The 15,423-nt window shown below is 44.5% G+C and overlaps 1 protein-coding gene across 1 annotated transcript in view; it reads left to right on the forward strand.

The window, feature by feature from the left end:
• kcnn3 (potassium intermediate/small conductance calcium-activated channel, subfamily N, member 3) overlaps window positions 1-14,392 on the forward strand; it is a 92,596-nt gene extending 78,204 nt beyond the window's left edge. Inside the window, 3 exon segments of the mRNA XM_061674168.1 lie at window positions 8,310-8,437; window positions 11,786-11,855; window positions 13,926-14,392. Of these exon segments, the coding sequence (XP_061530152.1) occupies window positions 8,310-8,437; window positions 11,786-11,855; window positions 13,926-14,306 (579 nt within the window). The 3' untranslated portion in view covers window positions 14,307-14,392.
• The last annotated feature ends 1,031 nt before the right edge of the window (window positions 14,393-15,423 follow it).

Genomic DNA, 15,423 nt, shown 5'->3' on the forward strand with positions numbered 1-15,423 from the left:
AGCTCGCTTCCACTCCAAAAGAAAACAAGATTGAGCGCAGACGTCCGCAAATGCCGAACACCCGTGTCCTGGAGGTGATGATCGTTTAAATAATCACATCAGGGAAAACTGATTTTTTTTTTTTTTTTAATTGCCTGGACGCACAAATTGTGTCTCTGGAGTGCCCACCCACCAATCAAGTGTGAAATTAAACAACCGAGTTTTTTTTAATTTTGTTGTAAACTGCCTATGTCAGATAATGTGTCTGTACACAAGCTGTCCACCCTTGAATTGGCAGCTGTCTGGGCGAAGCCATTTTCTTTTTTCGCAAGCTAAGTGAATTGAACAGAATCACTATCATGTCATTGAGTTCCAGTGTTTTTGGATGCACAGAATAGCAAACAACGTTATTAGTGTTCTGCTTCTGATAAGCGCCACATAAACGCACTATATACTGTTCCGTGCTGGCAGTCCTGAGCATAGCCATCACAGACAAAAACAACGTGTGAACTTTACCAACATGCCAAACACACAAAAAGGACCGCAAAGTGACATAACTTTTCGGGTTCAAATGAGTGTGAATGGTTGGTTGTTTATGTGTCCTGCGATTGGCTTTGACCCTCGGTAGGACAAGGTAGGACAAGCTCTATAGAAAATGGATGGATGAAGGATGATGGATCAGGACTGTGAAAAGTCTGCGGATCTGCGGAATTCTGCAGATTTTCCTCGTAGAGATGATTTATGTAAATCGTGTAAATTTGCTAAAAAAAATTCTGGGGCGGGGGTTTAAGTAGTACTCTGTCGACATTGACGGTCTGTCATATTTACAGCATTGAAGACTCTATTACGGCGGACAAAGTGCAAATCTTCCTCCATTTCTATTTTATCGGTCCAATCTTTCTACACATTTAAATTCATTGTATGCTATTAAGTTTTTACATTAATAAGTATGCGGTATGTCGGCGTCACAGAGGGACATAGTACAGAGGGAGGACGGCGAGACCGACATTGTAAAGAAGCTTGATAAGGATAACGGGATGAAGAATCCGTGGAATTGCCGCTGGCTTGAATGAAAAGTCAGAAATTAATGTTCAAAACGTTACTGTCGCACAAAAATTGAGCAGTTAATTTGCATTTTAAATGACATTACAGCTTTCCCTCTTTCAACAAGATACGCAGTGTGTTCCCAACGGAACCTTGAACTTAACACCAAGGGGTCGTACTGACTCGCGTTTTTTGCTGTGCCATTACACCCCTCTAACAATTATACATTTATGGCGTTGCACCATTTTACTGTAATTAGCGCCCTTAAGGCAACCATAACTGATATGTGGCCCACGATGTAAACAAGTTTGGCACCCCCTTATTTGTGTGTTGGGTGTGTGCCTTGAAGGGGCGTGGCCCAGTGAGAGTCGAAGTTGCTCATTGTGAGTGTTGTCATTTTATATTTGTGTGCTTGTCCCGGTCAATAAACGGCTGAATGTGTACCGACGACGGTGGCTCTCCTTGCCCACATGCGAGGGCATCGCCGCACTTTCCAGAAAGATTTGCACTCCTATACTTTAATCCGGCTCTCAATATGTGCCCACCCCACCCCACCCCACAACCCTTTAATCTTACCTGAATGCACCGCTCCACCTTTTTTTTTTTTTTTTTTAAACTGAGCTAGTGCGGACATCAAGATTGACCTCTTCAGTGTTGCTGTGGCTGGAAAGGGTCAAAGCGGCGCCACGCCACGTGTCCATTCGGCATGTGGAGCAACAGGGTGGGTTCTTGTCGCCAAGGTGACCGTTCTCTTTGTTTATTTTTTTTTTGTCCTCTCCACCACTACTGCACCTACTCACCAATGAAATGCATACTCAGGTCATTAAGGCAGGAAGGGGCAGGCAGCAATAGTCGTAGTGATGAGTGATTGATTAATCCTTCACAATATGGCAACCTCTCAACGCCGCTTGTTGTAACACATTTCCCATGTACCTGACATAAGGTGTGCCATGCGGGGGTGCAACGGAACACATCTTTGACCCATATGGCACCAACAAATACCCCGCAAACAACACATATGCCGCCATAGCTCAATTCCCTCCGCCTCTACTCATCCACACTTGTTTGTGAGGAAAAATAGCCCCAAAGCGTGATGCTGCCGTCACAATGCGGCACTGTAAGGTATGGTGAGCATTGTTGTGTTTGCGCCATGCATACCTTTTGGAATTATGGCTAAGAAGTCCATAGATCATAGCACATTTTCCCACATGCATTTCAGAGATTTCAAGTGTGTTTTTGTCAAATGTAACTGAGATTGGATGTTTATCTTTGTAAGATAACGCTGCCGTCATGCCCAGACATGCTGAATGACGAAGACGGGAGATAGTTGTCACATGCACTAAGCCAGCCAGTACTTGCCAGAAATTCCTGCAGCTTCTTCAATGTTGCTGCCTCTGACCAGTTGTCTTCTCGCCTTTTCATACATTTTGGATGGACGTCCAGTTCTTGGTAAAGTCACTTTTGTGTCACATTTTCATAATGATAATGATCAATATGATAATGATGACTGTCCTAATTGTGCTCCATAGTATAGTTAATGTCTTGGGAATCCTTTTGTACCCTTCTCCTGTCTGATACCTCTGAGATACTTCTGATGCTGTGGAAGCTTTGGGCAGACCATGGCTTGTGCTGTAAGATATCGCGACAAAAAAGACTACTAGAACAGCTGATGTTTATTTCAGGGGCCCTTTTAATTTTGGCAGGTGTGTGCTAACTCCTATTAGCCATGATTTTTAATGTGATTGGTTTATTTTGAACAGAGTTATAAGCCAGTGTGCACACTTGTGCGACGACATTATCACTCCCAAAAAGATTTTTTGAAATATTTCAATTGGGTTGTATGGTTAAAGGTCACACTAATGGTGGATTTTTTTAAATTTTTGTTGTTGTTATTTTTTTGTTTTGTTTTTGTTTTAAACCTGGCATTTGAACAGGGGTGTGTAGACTTTTTATATCCACCATAGCTGCAATCTTCATTGAGTTGTTTAACGTTATCAATGGAGCTAAGCTGCTTTAATCCCTTTGAGGGATTGAAAAGCGAAAGCAGTTGCAGGCGACAGTGTATTACACTGATTAGAACTGGCTGGAAATCGCAAGCTTGAGTGCAGCGAGACAAACCCCCGTTTTGGTATTACATTTGTACAGCAATCGTGAGGGTTCTTCCTCTGCTGAATTAAATATTCCCATTGAACATTGTGAGCCACATAGAGCTTCGAAATTTAGCAGTTTATATCCCAATGATGGTTCGAGCTTTGTCGATTAAAAATGATGGTGGGATGTTAATGGAGACCAATGAACATGGTAATGCAGAAGGACGTGCATGTGCTTTCTTCAGAGACTTGATGGTGATTAAAATAGAGTGGAACAGGCAATGATAAAGAGAATGAACAAGATAAGTTAAAAGGTACACTTCTAAACATTTGGCACCTGCTAACCTAATCACTGTACTACAATCCATCCATCCATTCATCTTCCATCCCACTTCTCCTCACTAGGGTCGCGGGCATGCTGGAGCCTATCCCAGCTATCTTCGGGCGAGAGGCGGGGTACACCCTGAACTGGGCACCAGCCAATCGCAGGGCATGTACTAGAATCTATAATCTTAATACATCGGAATCTCCTAACATTTTAAATGCAGTATTGTATCATTAAATTAAACAAAAAGTACTTACAGCCAACAGAGAGGAAACTTCTCTGGTCACATGGTACAGCAAATCCTTAGTAGAAATAAAGAAATAAATAAAAATATGTTTTTGTGTGTAACTCGGAACCTTCCTTTGTGGAGCTTTCATGTTCTCCCTGTGCGTATGTGAGTTTTTTTCCTCGTACTCCGGCTTTGTCCAACCTTCCAAAAACACGTTAGGCTCATTGAAGACGCTAAACTGTCCATAGTTGTGAATGATTTTCTACGCGTGTCCTGTAATTGGCGCACCTCTCGCACAAAGTCAGCAGGGATCGGTTCCAGTTCACCTGTAACCCTATTAAGGATAGACGCTATAGAAAATGGATGGATGGGGGAAAAAAATTAAAGTTTAAAAGGATAAACAACGACGATTCCTCTGTATGTGTTTTGTGTGGATTCTCACCGAAATTCAATGATAAGACCGTTGGCAGAATCCTTCCCCATCATAGAAATTCAGATCGATATCAACATTTATAGAGGTTAGTTTCACACAAATGTATACAAATTAAAACAAAACATCCTTGACTTAGGCACGCAATATGCTACAAAGATGCTGTTGCCCTTGACAACATCCTATAGGCTGTCTCTCAATAGCCCCTTTTACACCACCTGTAAATGTCAGCATTTTCCGAGGGTTTCTGCTCTGTATCCTGGCACGAAATTGTCAACCCAACAATTTTTGACAAATTTAAGGTAAACACCACACCTGTGTGTATGGGAATGACAGAAAGGCAGGACAGTTGTGAAGTGAAGTCCCACCCTGTTGTGTCGAAAGCAACTGTCCCTGTCTGACAAGTATTTTATGCTGACGTCATCATGAATCTAATTCTGATTACCTGATCAGGGCATTTGCTACGTGGGTCTTCAGTGGGGACTTCCCTACTTAATCCACCTCGAAATACTACCACATCGCAATTATGGGAAAAATACAATATACACATACATCATCTGGAGCAGTTTTGGAATCAATTTGTATCTAATAACATGACAAAAATGTAAAACAATTTCAATAAAATCATCATCAGACGTGCTAATTATTAAATGTATTGATTTGTGTAGAGGCGGCACGGCGGCCGACCGGTTAGCAGCTCTGAGGACCGGGGTTCAAATCCCGGCCCGGCCTGTGTGGAGTTTGCATGTTCTCCCCCGTGCCTGCGTGGGTTTTCTCCGGGCACTCCGGTTTCCTTCCACACCCCCAAACACATGCATTGATTGGCGACTCTAAATTGCCCGTAGGTGTGAATGTGTACGCGAATGGTTGTTTGTTTATATGTGCCCTGCGATTGGCTGGCGACCAGTTCAGGGTGTACCCCGCCTCTAGCCCGACGATAGCTGGGATGGGCTCCAGCACGCCCGCGACCCTAGTGAGGAGAAGCGGCTCAGAAAATGGATGCATGGATGGATTTGTGTAGATCTCTACAGATGTGTTTTGCTCGTCGAATTTGTCTGTAAAACGTTTTGCGCTGATCAAGGAATTTGAAATCTGATTAGTTACACAAAAAAAAAGGTCCTATTGCTAATTTAGTTTAAGTGACATCGACCGGCATTACAGTTTCTGAAAGCCTGAAACAGATTAGATTGGCATGGGCAGCACATAAAGCAATGGGGTCAAATGTATGGCCCGAGGGCCGGAACTGGCCAGTTGGGGGGGGGGTCCAATCCAGCCCGTGTGAGAAGAGAACACATTAACTGCAATTTTTCAGTAAAAGTAACTTTTATTGCTAATTTTGTCCACTGGAGGTTGCAGAAGACCACTTAAATGACATTCTGAATTACTCAGGATTCGACTCCTGATATTGATGCACTTGTGAAAACTAAACAATGCCAAGTTTCAGAAGCAAAGTAAGCCTACTTTACACTACAGTTCTGTAAAAATGAATACCTCCTGTAGAAATATTTTAAGAATATTGATTAATATCAGTTAACAGCTTTAGTTCAAAAGAGCTTGGTTTGGTGGAATTGTTTAAGTTTTTGCATGCACTGCCACAACTTATATGTATTTTTATGTACACATTTTCAAGGCAGGGGGATAACTGCACCCTCTTTCATTAAAGTTTGTAAGGTGTGATGAGTCAGTTGAGGTTGTCAAAATTTCCAGCTGGATGTGTGAAAATATTTTGTAATCTTAAATTGTTTTATAAAAGGAAAAATACAGTTCATACAGTACGTTTACTGTGATCTGTAAGGTGCACGTGTAAATGAAAACACTGATTTACAATTTTGTTGAAATTGCAATCATTTTTATAAGAAATTTCAGATATCGCATATGATTTACAAGATAATAATCAATACACGTGAACATTTTCCAAATGTATTTGTAATTATTTGCACCCAAGAAATGGGAAACATCTGGAATTGTTGTTATTTATAGCTTTTTAGGCCCCAAATATACTAGTCCGACCCACTTAAGATCTAATTGGGGTGAATGTGGCCCCTGAACTAAAATGAGTTTGACACCCCTGAATAGAGGCTAGAATCTGACTGGACAAAAAATATATATATATAACAGTGTAGTGCAGTCAAGAAAAACACGATAAATTGTACACACAGCAGCAGCAGCAAAATCGTGCTATGCCGGGTTCGGTGTCAAATCGAAAAGCGAACGCAGTAGAGGTTGGCTCTTCTGTTACAGCTGTGACATACAGTTTTGTAGAAAAAAGACATAACTTGAACCCTTGATTAGGCCTCCCGCATGTTTTGTGCTTTGTCAGCTTGACTTCCTGTGTGTCATTGAAAAGGCCAACATTGTGTAAGTCTGCGTGTGTGTGTGTGTGTAGAGCTTGAGCGCAGTGGCTGGATACTGATTAACCAAGCTGCCGGGGTCTTTTGTGTTCCTCAGACGGTGGGGGGTATAATTGTTCTTTGTTCAGCGCTCAGCATCTCTTTGAAGTCTCTCGTTCAATGTATGTCCTTACACTTTGCCTTTGTTGGAAACACACCGCAACCTTTTATTAATATGCGGCATAGTCATCACCCATGCATGTGACTCATTGTACAGTCACAAATATGGTGAAAGTCTTTCACAAAACACAGAAATCCCCAAAAATCAGCCAAATTTGTTCTCAGTTTTTTTTTTTGGGGGGGGGGGGGATCTTATAAAAAGTTAGGTGTCATATGACTTTCATAACTGTAGATACATTTCCAGCAACAGGTAAATGCTGCTGCAAACCATTCCACAAATATAGCTGACATTTTGTGCAGATAAGTTAGACTGTTAAACAAAAATTCTATAGTTTGTCATTATTTTAAATTTTCTCATTAAAGGGGAACATTTTCAGTGTTAGATTTCCGCTACATTTGTGGAATGTTTTATGACATAATTGTGAAACTTTCGTAATCACTTGTTTATTATAAGGTTTGAAAGTATGGCAACATTTAGCATTTATGTGGTAAAATATAACCTTATCCGCACATGATGCCCACCTTTCTTGTGGAATGGTTTGCAGCGTCATTTGTGTTGTTATATGAAAAGGTTTTGGGTCAATATTTATGTAATGGATACATGTACAGAGTGATTCGTTATCACGCGTTTTGAATTATGTGTTCATTTATACAAGTCGTTTTGTCTTCTTGTTATTTAAATATTTTATGTTTTTAGTTTGGATAATCTAGGCTCCAGCCCACCCTTAATCCTAGTGAAGATAAGAGGTATGGAAAATGGATGGGTGGAGAGTCATTTCAGTGTTTCTCAATTGTATTGTGATGAAAGTCAGAAGTACATCGGTCTCCAATTCCCCAACCTTTTTCGCGCCACCGAGCAGACATATTTTGATGCAGCGGCATAGAAAGAAATACATACTGAGAAAAAAAAAAAAAAAAAAAACAGCTCACTATTACGCATGTTTTTCTCTTCACTGAGTTAGCTGGTCTCATCTGGTATCCCATAACCTACCCAGTTGTTGTTTTTAGGAATACGGTAACATTTTGTCGACAAAGATGACACATAACAAAGCGCCTCTGCCATTGTTCCTCGCCAGCGGTCCCGTGGTCCTGTTGCAACTGGTCTGAATCGTTTAAGGCTAACTGTCAGCTTGTTGGCAGGACATTTCACTGCAGGTTTGTTTGTTTTTATATCACAGCAATCACCCGTCCTGATTATACAAAATAATTGCCTTTTACAGCCAGTAAATAGGGAGAAATAACCATCACTGAGCCACATTGAACATTGCAATGACTCCCCTATGGAATTAGTCCGCAATTCCACGGTATCAGCTTCTACTAGTTTTCTCTCGCTTGTTGTCATACAATGGAAGATGACTGTTTTTTAATAAACCACTGCGCTGGATTACATGCAGCCAGCCGTCGTGATGCAGCCCATTTGAGCTGCTCTAAGATGTGCAGTATTGTGGCAAAACGTGCCAGAGAGAGACTCCGCTTGGTTCTCATTGCCAAACGTCTCTAAGGAACGAGCTGTTTCTGTGCGCTTGAAAAGCTTCAGTAGGCGAGGTTGTGTGTGTTATAGAGACACTCCGAATCAGTACACCCATCCTGAAATGTTTCTTTTTTCTTCCAAATCAAGAAAATGGAGAGCGAATGGCAGACAAACCCGTTGGTAAGAGTGACCTGTTGCTAATGATTTTGTGTGTGTGTCGTCTGGGAGCAGATAAAGAACGCGGCGGCCAACGTGCTGAGGGAGACCTGGCTCATCTACAAGCACACCAAGCTGATGAAGAAGATCGACCACTCCAGAGTTCGCAAACACCAGCGGAAGTTCCTGCAGGCGATTCACCAGTGAGCGCACTCACAACTAACACACACCCACACACGCAGATACATGCGCACACACATGCACACAATGACGGTACCTTTGAAATCAGTTGCAACCGCCCACAACTTCATTGAATCATCATCAGCTAAAAGTTCATCCAGTCAAATACAGTTGTGGCTAATCAACATGCATCATTCTATTAGAATCACTTTGATCATCATATCGAATGTACTGATTAAACAGTAATACAAGTGTGTGTTCCACGCACTTACTCAATCGCTGATTATCTTTTTGTGTGGTAGAAAATTGCTAAAGAAAAAAAAAATTCTACTACATAGTTCGCAGTCTTTGCCTGTGTTTTTAGCAGTTATCTTCAAACATGTATCGTAAACAAATCTCTGAATTCATTTTCCAACGTCTTTAAGAGGCATTTATTCATCAGTGTTGAAACCTCCAGTGGTTGAGAATTGCATTGCATCCTACTCCGAGCTGCGCTTAAAATGTTGAAAGGTTAAGGAATCCTAAATAGCAATGAATACAACTCAAATAACAAAACGCATTTAAGGGATGAGAAGGGAGAAAACCTGAAGGTTTCAACAGATGATGGGTAGGCAACATTTATCACATGATATGATATGATGCTGTCCTTTTAATAAAATGAAGCGCCACCGGTAGACTCCTCCGGCGGAGTGGTTTTCCGCAGAACTGTCACAGAACAGTCACCCTTCATCATCGCCAACACAGCAACGAGTGGATTCCAGGTTTTGATTTGCCCGCTCCGTCTGGTCGTTGGTTTAGGAGTGGTAGCTGGAAGACAAACTGGCTGCTGCGGCCACCGCCTTGCAGGACTCTCTTCCAGACCTGCGATGAGAACTGAGGACCCTGGTCCAATACAACGTCAACAGGGATACCATAAAGTCTGAACACGTGGAGGACAAGAAGGTTAGCAGTCTCAAAAGCAGAGGACAATTTGGGAAGAGGTACATACTTGGAGAACCGGTCAATAATGGTGAGGATGGCGGCGTTACCTTCAGATGGAGGTAGACCGGTGACGAAGTCCAGGGAGATGGGGGAACAAGGGCGGCTCGGAATGTTAAGAGGCGCAGCAGACCAGCCGGGGGTTGGTGTGAAGCCTTACCTCGGGCACAGACGGAGCAGTCTAGGACAAACTCTCGGGTGTCTTTGAGTAGGCCGGGCCACCAGAAGTGTTGCTGGATCAAATGGATGGTGCGAGTGATTAAACCATTTGGTGGCACGGAGATAAGCCAGGTTTTTGTGGTCAGTCCATATCATCGGTCTCCTCCTACCAGTGCCTTCACTCCCTCAAGGGCCCAAACGATGGCTAGTAGCCCACGGTTCCCGACATCATAATTTCGCTCGAATGTGGAAAGGCGACGGGAGAGAAAGGCACAGGGATGTAGCTTTTGGGGAACCGGGCCCCCCTGGGAGAGGGGTCGAGGTGTCGTAGGAAGGGGGCAGTGGTGAACAGTTCTTTGAGGCGTTTAAATGCTTGCGTCCAGTGGAAAGGGAAGCTGGTGGAGGTGAGACTGGTGAGAGGTACGGCAACCTTGCTGTAGTCACAGAAGAAGCGGCGGTAAAAATAGGCAAAGCCAAGGAAACATTGTAGCTCTTTGCGGGTTGAGGGAATGGGCCAGTTGAGGACTGCTTGGATCTTTGCTGGGTCTGGTTGTAACAGGGCTTTCTTTTTTACTGTAATGTCATTAAGACTGCGGAAGTCGTTGCAGGGGCGGAGAGTGGTATCTGTCTTTTCAACGAAAAAAAAGCCGGCTCCCAGGGGCGAAGAAGAGGGCCAGATGAGTCCGGAGGCAAGAGAGTCACGGATATAATTTTCCATCACCTCTTTTTCGGGACGGGAAAGATTAAAGAGACAGCTGGAAGGAAGAGGTCAATGGCGCAGTCATAGGGGCAATGGGGAGAGAGATGGTTAGGTCGTTACTGATAACGGGGGAGAGGTCAGGATATTCTTCAGGTACTCGGGAGAGTAGCTGGTGGTGGACGTCGGGACGGCGAAAGAAGGCAGCGGGAATGGCAAAAGTGACTCCAACCGGTGATAGACAGTGAGTCCAATCTATGGCCGGGTTGTGTTTTTGAGCCAAGGTATGGCAAGGACTAAGGGAGTTTCCGGGGAAGGACTAACTGTCCCCAATCAATACATAATCGCTGAGAGAAGCAGCGCTGACGTTTCAGGGGGTCTGACCGGGTCTTGCCTAGTTGCATTGGCTCCTCTACTCCAGTAGGGGGTGAAGAGGAGGCGGCAGGGGGTTCGGTGAGCGGCGGAGTGGTTAGAGGCGCAGCCCCCGTGGGTGGAGCGGAGTTTGTTCCTCGCTCCCGAGCTCTCTCTCTCTCTCTCTCTCTCGGAGGCGGTTGTCGAGGTTGATGGCTATTGAGATAAGATTCTCGAGGGAGGTGGGTTCGTCCCTTGTCACGAGCTCGTCCTTGAGTTGGAAAAACCCATGAAAAAAATTCCCCTTAAGGTTGCGTCATCCAGTTAGCCAGTGAGTCACAGACAAGTGTTAATCATCAGGCGAAGGCTGCAGGACTTCAGAGGCTTTAAATGCAGGCAGTCATGAGTGATGCTTGAAGACAGGGGTGCGGCCCAGGTGTTGCTGATTGCTGGGGAGAACGAGGGGGAGAGGGAGAGACACAAGGCGCAAGGCGCCACTCAAGCTCCAAAAGAGGAACTGCAGGCCACGGGTCATGACAATGGAGACTTTGTCGATTCACTGTAGCCTTGCAAAGAAAAAATAAGAATAAAAGAAAAGAAAGTGGACTTCCCCCAACTGTGATATCACCAAAGGTCATCTGGAAGTGCTGAGACATCTAATCAGTCAGTACTTGATTAGCAAGGGTTTTTAGAAATGGAGATTAGAACTTTCAAGTCGTTGGCCTGTGTTCTGACAACTCGACGGCTCGTATTAATAATTGCCTCCAAGATTATTTATACAAAAATAATTGGATACCACTTTGTTTATTTCCCCAAAGGCCTCATTATCCCCAAGGTCTCTTTTTATTAAATGTGACTCTTATTTATTCCTCCAGAGCTCTTACTTCCGACAGAGCTGCAATATTTTGTCCTGTGATTTACGAAGCCGGCAGCGAGCGAGCGAGCACACGGTGTGTCCGTGAATGTTTGCACACTCACGCGGCCAGACACACAAAACGCAGGTCGCAATGAAAAGTCCAGCAGCCCAAGGTGACCGAGCCACAGTGTTGTTGTCACACGGGCCGCCGGGGATTAACTCTCCACGCTGGCCACTCAGTACACACTGAGTTGCGACTTTGTATGGCTTTGCCTGCATCTTAATACGTGTTTGTGTCGACCTGTCTTTGTGTGTGTGCGTGTGCTACAGATTGCGCAGCGTGAAAATGGAGCAGAGGAAACTCAGCGATCAGGCCAACACGCTCGTGGACCTGTCGAAGGTGAGTCGCAAACTGCGCAGCCTCGGCTAATGCCCTCGTTTAAAATGTTTCCTGCCGCGCAATTGTGCCGTCGCCATGACGACCTGCCTGTTTGTCTCTCCTGAGCAACCGGAACAAGTGTTAGAAAGCGGGGATGACTGAGTGGGAATGTGAGGAGGAAAGAGAGGAACTTTTTTCTTCTTCGCTCTGTGGCCGCGTGGGTGTCTGAGAGTGTGATCCGACACAAGTGTGTGTGTGTGTGTAGTCCTTCCTTTCATTCTCTGCTTCCACACAATGTTCCACAGACTTCCCTGCAGCTCCCTCTTTATTCCTGCATCCACTCCGTCTCAGACATATTTATTCTCCCTCCAACTCACCCCTCTCAGGCGACCTATCTTTACTTCTGCTCCTACTCAACAACCCCTTCCAACGTCTCTCCTCGTTACATTCAAACACAAAACAGCATTGTCCTTGGCACATTTTGTAATAAGACTGGACCTCCGCCAAGGCCCAACAACAATGCCAGAGAGCGGTAGGGTGGTCTCTCCTCGTTTAGCAGCTAGTGAAACCAGTGGTATCGCTGCAGTAGCGTCTGTACTGTGCTTATTTAAATGTTGTTACCCATTTTCCTATTGACACACTGTTAAAGAAGTTAAGAACAATAAAGAAAACATTCTGCAGAAATCGCCCTTCAAACTATATAGTCACTGTCTGTCTTTTCAGGAATTAAAAAAAACGCCATCCTGCTTGAGTTACCAAACACTATATTGTTAAAGTTGGTATTATATCTCATATTGATATCATACACTGTCACACACAAACATCAACACGACACAAAATCACGTTTAATCACTAATGTAATTTTGTAAAACGTTGATTGAATTGATTAAGCTGTGACTGTTAAAATGGTACAAACACATCAAAGTTTGCACCCATGCTGACCCCCCCCCCCCCCATCCCCCCCAACCAGACAAAAAGCCTATAATACTTCACAAAAGCAAACAACTGTGGTTACATCATCTTCATTAGCTCTTTTTCCAAAGGTCGTAGAGCCAGGAGTGATACAATAAACGAGCTAAGCAGTTTAATAGGCGTAAATGAATCGCCGCACAAACTTACCTTCGTGGCTAACCAGGTCCTTCTGCACCAAAGCATTACAGCTATCCATTGCTTATGTATGTATCTAACCTAACTATTTTACTACGACTTTACTTTTTTTTTTTTTATCTAAAAAAAAAACAACAAAAAAACATCCAGACCTTCAATCTTGAGGCGACATAAGGCAGAATTGTACAGCATTTCTCAGAGAATTCAAGCTTTTAAGAGAGGTTTTTTTTTTTTTCAATGCTTGGGTTGGTTTGTTAGAATTAGTTAACGTGTGCACATAACAGATGACGTGGGGACAGACCAGTCGTAATGATTTTTGTGAAAAACTATTAAATTGACTATATTTGGACATCTGAGGTTTCCGTCCAACAGTGATGACAGTCAAAACCCCACCACAGCAAAAATTCCCTTTAAATGCGCCGCAAAGACCGTCTCGCGTGGAGACAACTCTGTACGGAAAAGGCCGCTGCTCTTTGCAGACAAGGTGAGCGGGTACTCTTATTAAATACTGAATGAGCTAGCGACCGGGCCCACCCCCCGATCGTTCGTATGCCCCCACCCCCAGAGCTACGTGCTGCGTGCAGCCAGTGGAATGGCTGAAAAAATGTAATAATGATGATAACGTGACTTGATTTCTACAATAATCCAGAGGATTTGATGCACGCTGTTCGCATAGTTATGAATGGAATACGCATGACATCCACCACACGTGTCCGCGGAGCTCAGAATCCCTCGGTCTGCGCTCTGGTCTACCTACTGCGCCGGATGTAGATATGGTCCCAGCAGACATACGTTTAGACTGACTTTCTGCCACCAAATCGTCACATGTGACGGGCGGACCAGTCTGCCAAATTAGCAGAGCGAGCGTTGCGCTTGCATGAAAATCAAGATACGGCAGTTTTTGCACTCCACCGCAGATGCGCCGACTTTGAAAACAGAGCCCTATGTATGAGTCAGCCTCCTTCTCATTTTTCGTCTTTTTAGATGCAGAGCGTCATGTACGAGCTCATGTCGGAGCTCAACGACCGCAGCGAGGACCTGGAGCGCCAGATGTTGTCCCTGGAGCAGCGGGTGGAGCAGCTGACGGCCGGCTTCAACGCCCTGCCGGCGCACCTGTCGGCCACCCTCAGCGCCCAGCACGCCGCGCTGGTCCACCTCCTCCGGGAGAGAGACTCCAGGGATGCTCGGGAAGAAGGAGGAGGAGCTGCGGTCCCGCTTTCCCATGCAGCTTCGCTAACTCCAGCCACTCCGGCTGCGGCCACGGCAGTTTCAACTCCAGCTGTTCCTCCTCCCGCCCCCCCGCTGGCCCCTCTAGAGGAGGGGGGCTTGGAAGCGAGTTCAAACGGCAACACCTCCACCTGCTGAGAGAGCCCAGGAGAGGACAAACCCAGACTCACCGAGAGAGAAGGGGAGCGCTGACAAATGAGCGTCTCAAATTGATGAAGACAGGACATCGGGGAGAAATAATGGGAACGAGAGGGAGGGGCGGCATGAGTGATGACACTTTTTGCGGGGTGCGCTTTCCCTTTTTGGAGCGATGGGGCAAGAGAAATTCAGCGAGAACGGACTCGAAAAGGTGCGGGGGCAGAGAAAAGATGTCAAGAGGGTGAGAAATGGCGCTGAGAAGTATAAAAGGAGGAGGAGGAGAAATAACGAGGACTAATTATATGAACACTGAGTGGAATCAACTCCCTAAAAAAAGAAAAAGCCTTTATCTTGCTTTCTTTCTTTCTCTCTCTCTCTCTCTCTCTCTCTTGCTCTCTTTCTTTCACTCTCTCCCGCTTTCCGTGCCCTTTCATCAGGAATTAATGACCATGACTTTTTATCCTTATGATATATTTTCTATCCGAATTGTGTGATAACGAGCATCCCTTTAACAGAAGGTTAGATCAATATGACTGGGACTTATTTTAGAAAAATAATAATAATAATTAAAAAAAAAAAAAAAAAAACAGTGGCATGCACCGCGCACACACACACACACACGTATCACAGCGTCACCCCTGCAATACAGACACACACACGCTTTCACAATGTCCTTGAGATAACCCGAGAGCCTATACTGCCAGTAGTCATTGCACTGTCGATCTGCACACACCACTGCCGACCATGGAACAATTTATATCTACTTTGAGATTCCCAATGCAGAGTTGTGACACTAATAATGCACCGAACTACACTAATAACGCCACAAGGATGGCAAATGCATGAGTGCGAGTTCACGTCCATATCCAGGCCCACCATTTGGTCGTAGCACATTTCTGCGTTGACTTTAATTAAACTGCAAGTCAGGCATCCAGTGATTTGTTGTCATACACTTATCAAATATGGATAGCATCGAGTATGCGTCTTTGGGACAAACGGGAGTCATTGCAACTTTTTTTAATCCTCTGGAGACGCGACAGCTATCATTTCATGCTTAAATGGTTTTTTTACGTCATGATACAACGTTCCAAAAGTCCCTTCTAAGCTCGCGGCAGAA

Source organism: Phycodurus eques, chromosome 4 (genome assembly GCF_024500275.1).
Source record: "Phycodurus eques isolate BA_2022a chromosome 4, UOR_Pequ_1.1, whole genome shotgun sequence".
NCBI classification, from domain to species: Eukaryota; Metazoa; Chordata; class Actinopteri; order Syngnathiformes; family Syngnathidae; genus Phycodurus; species Phycodurus eques.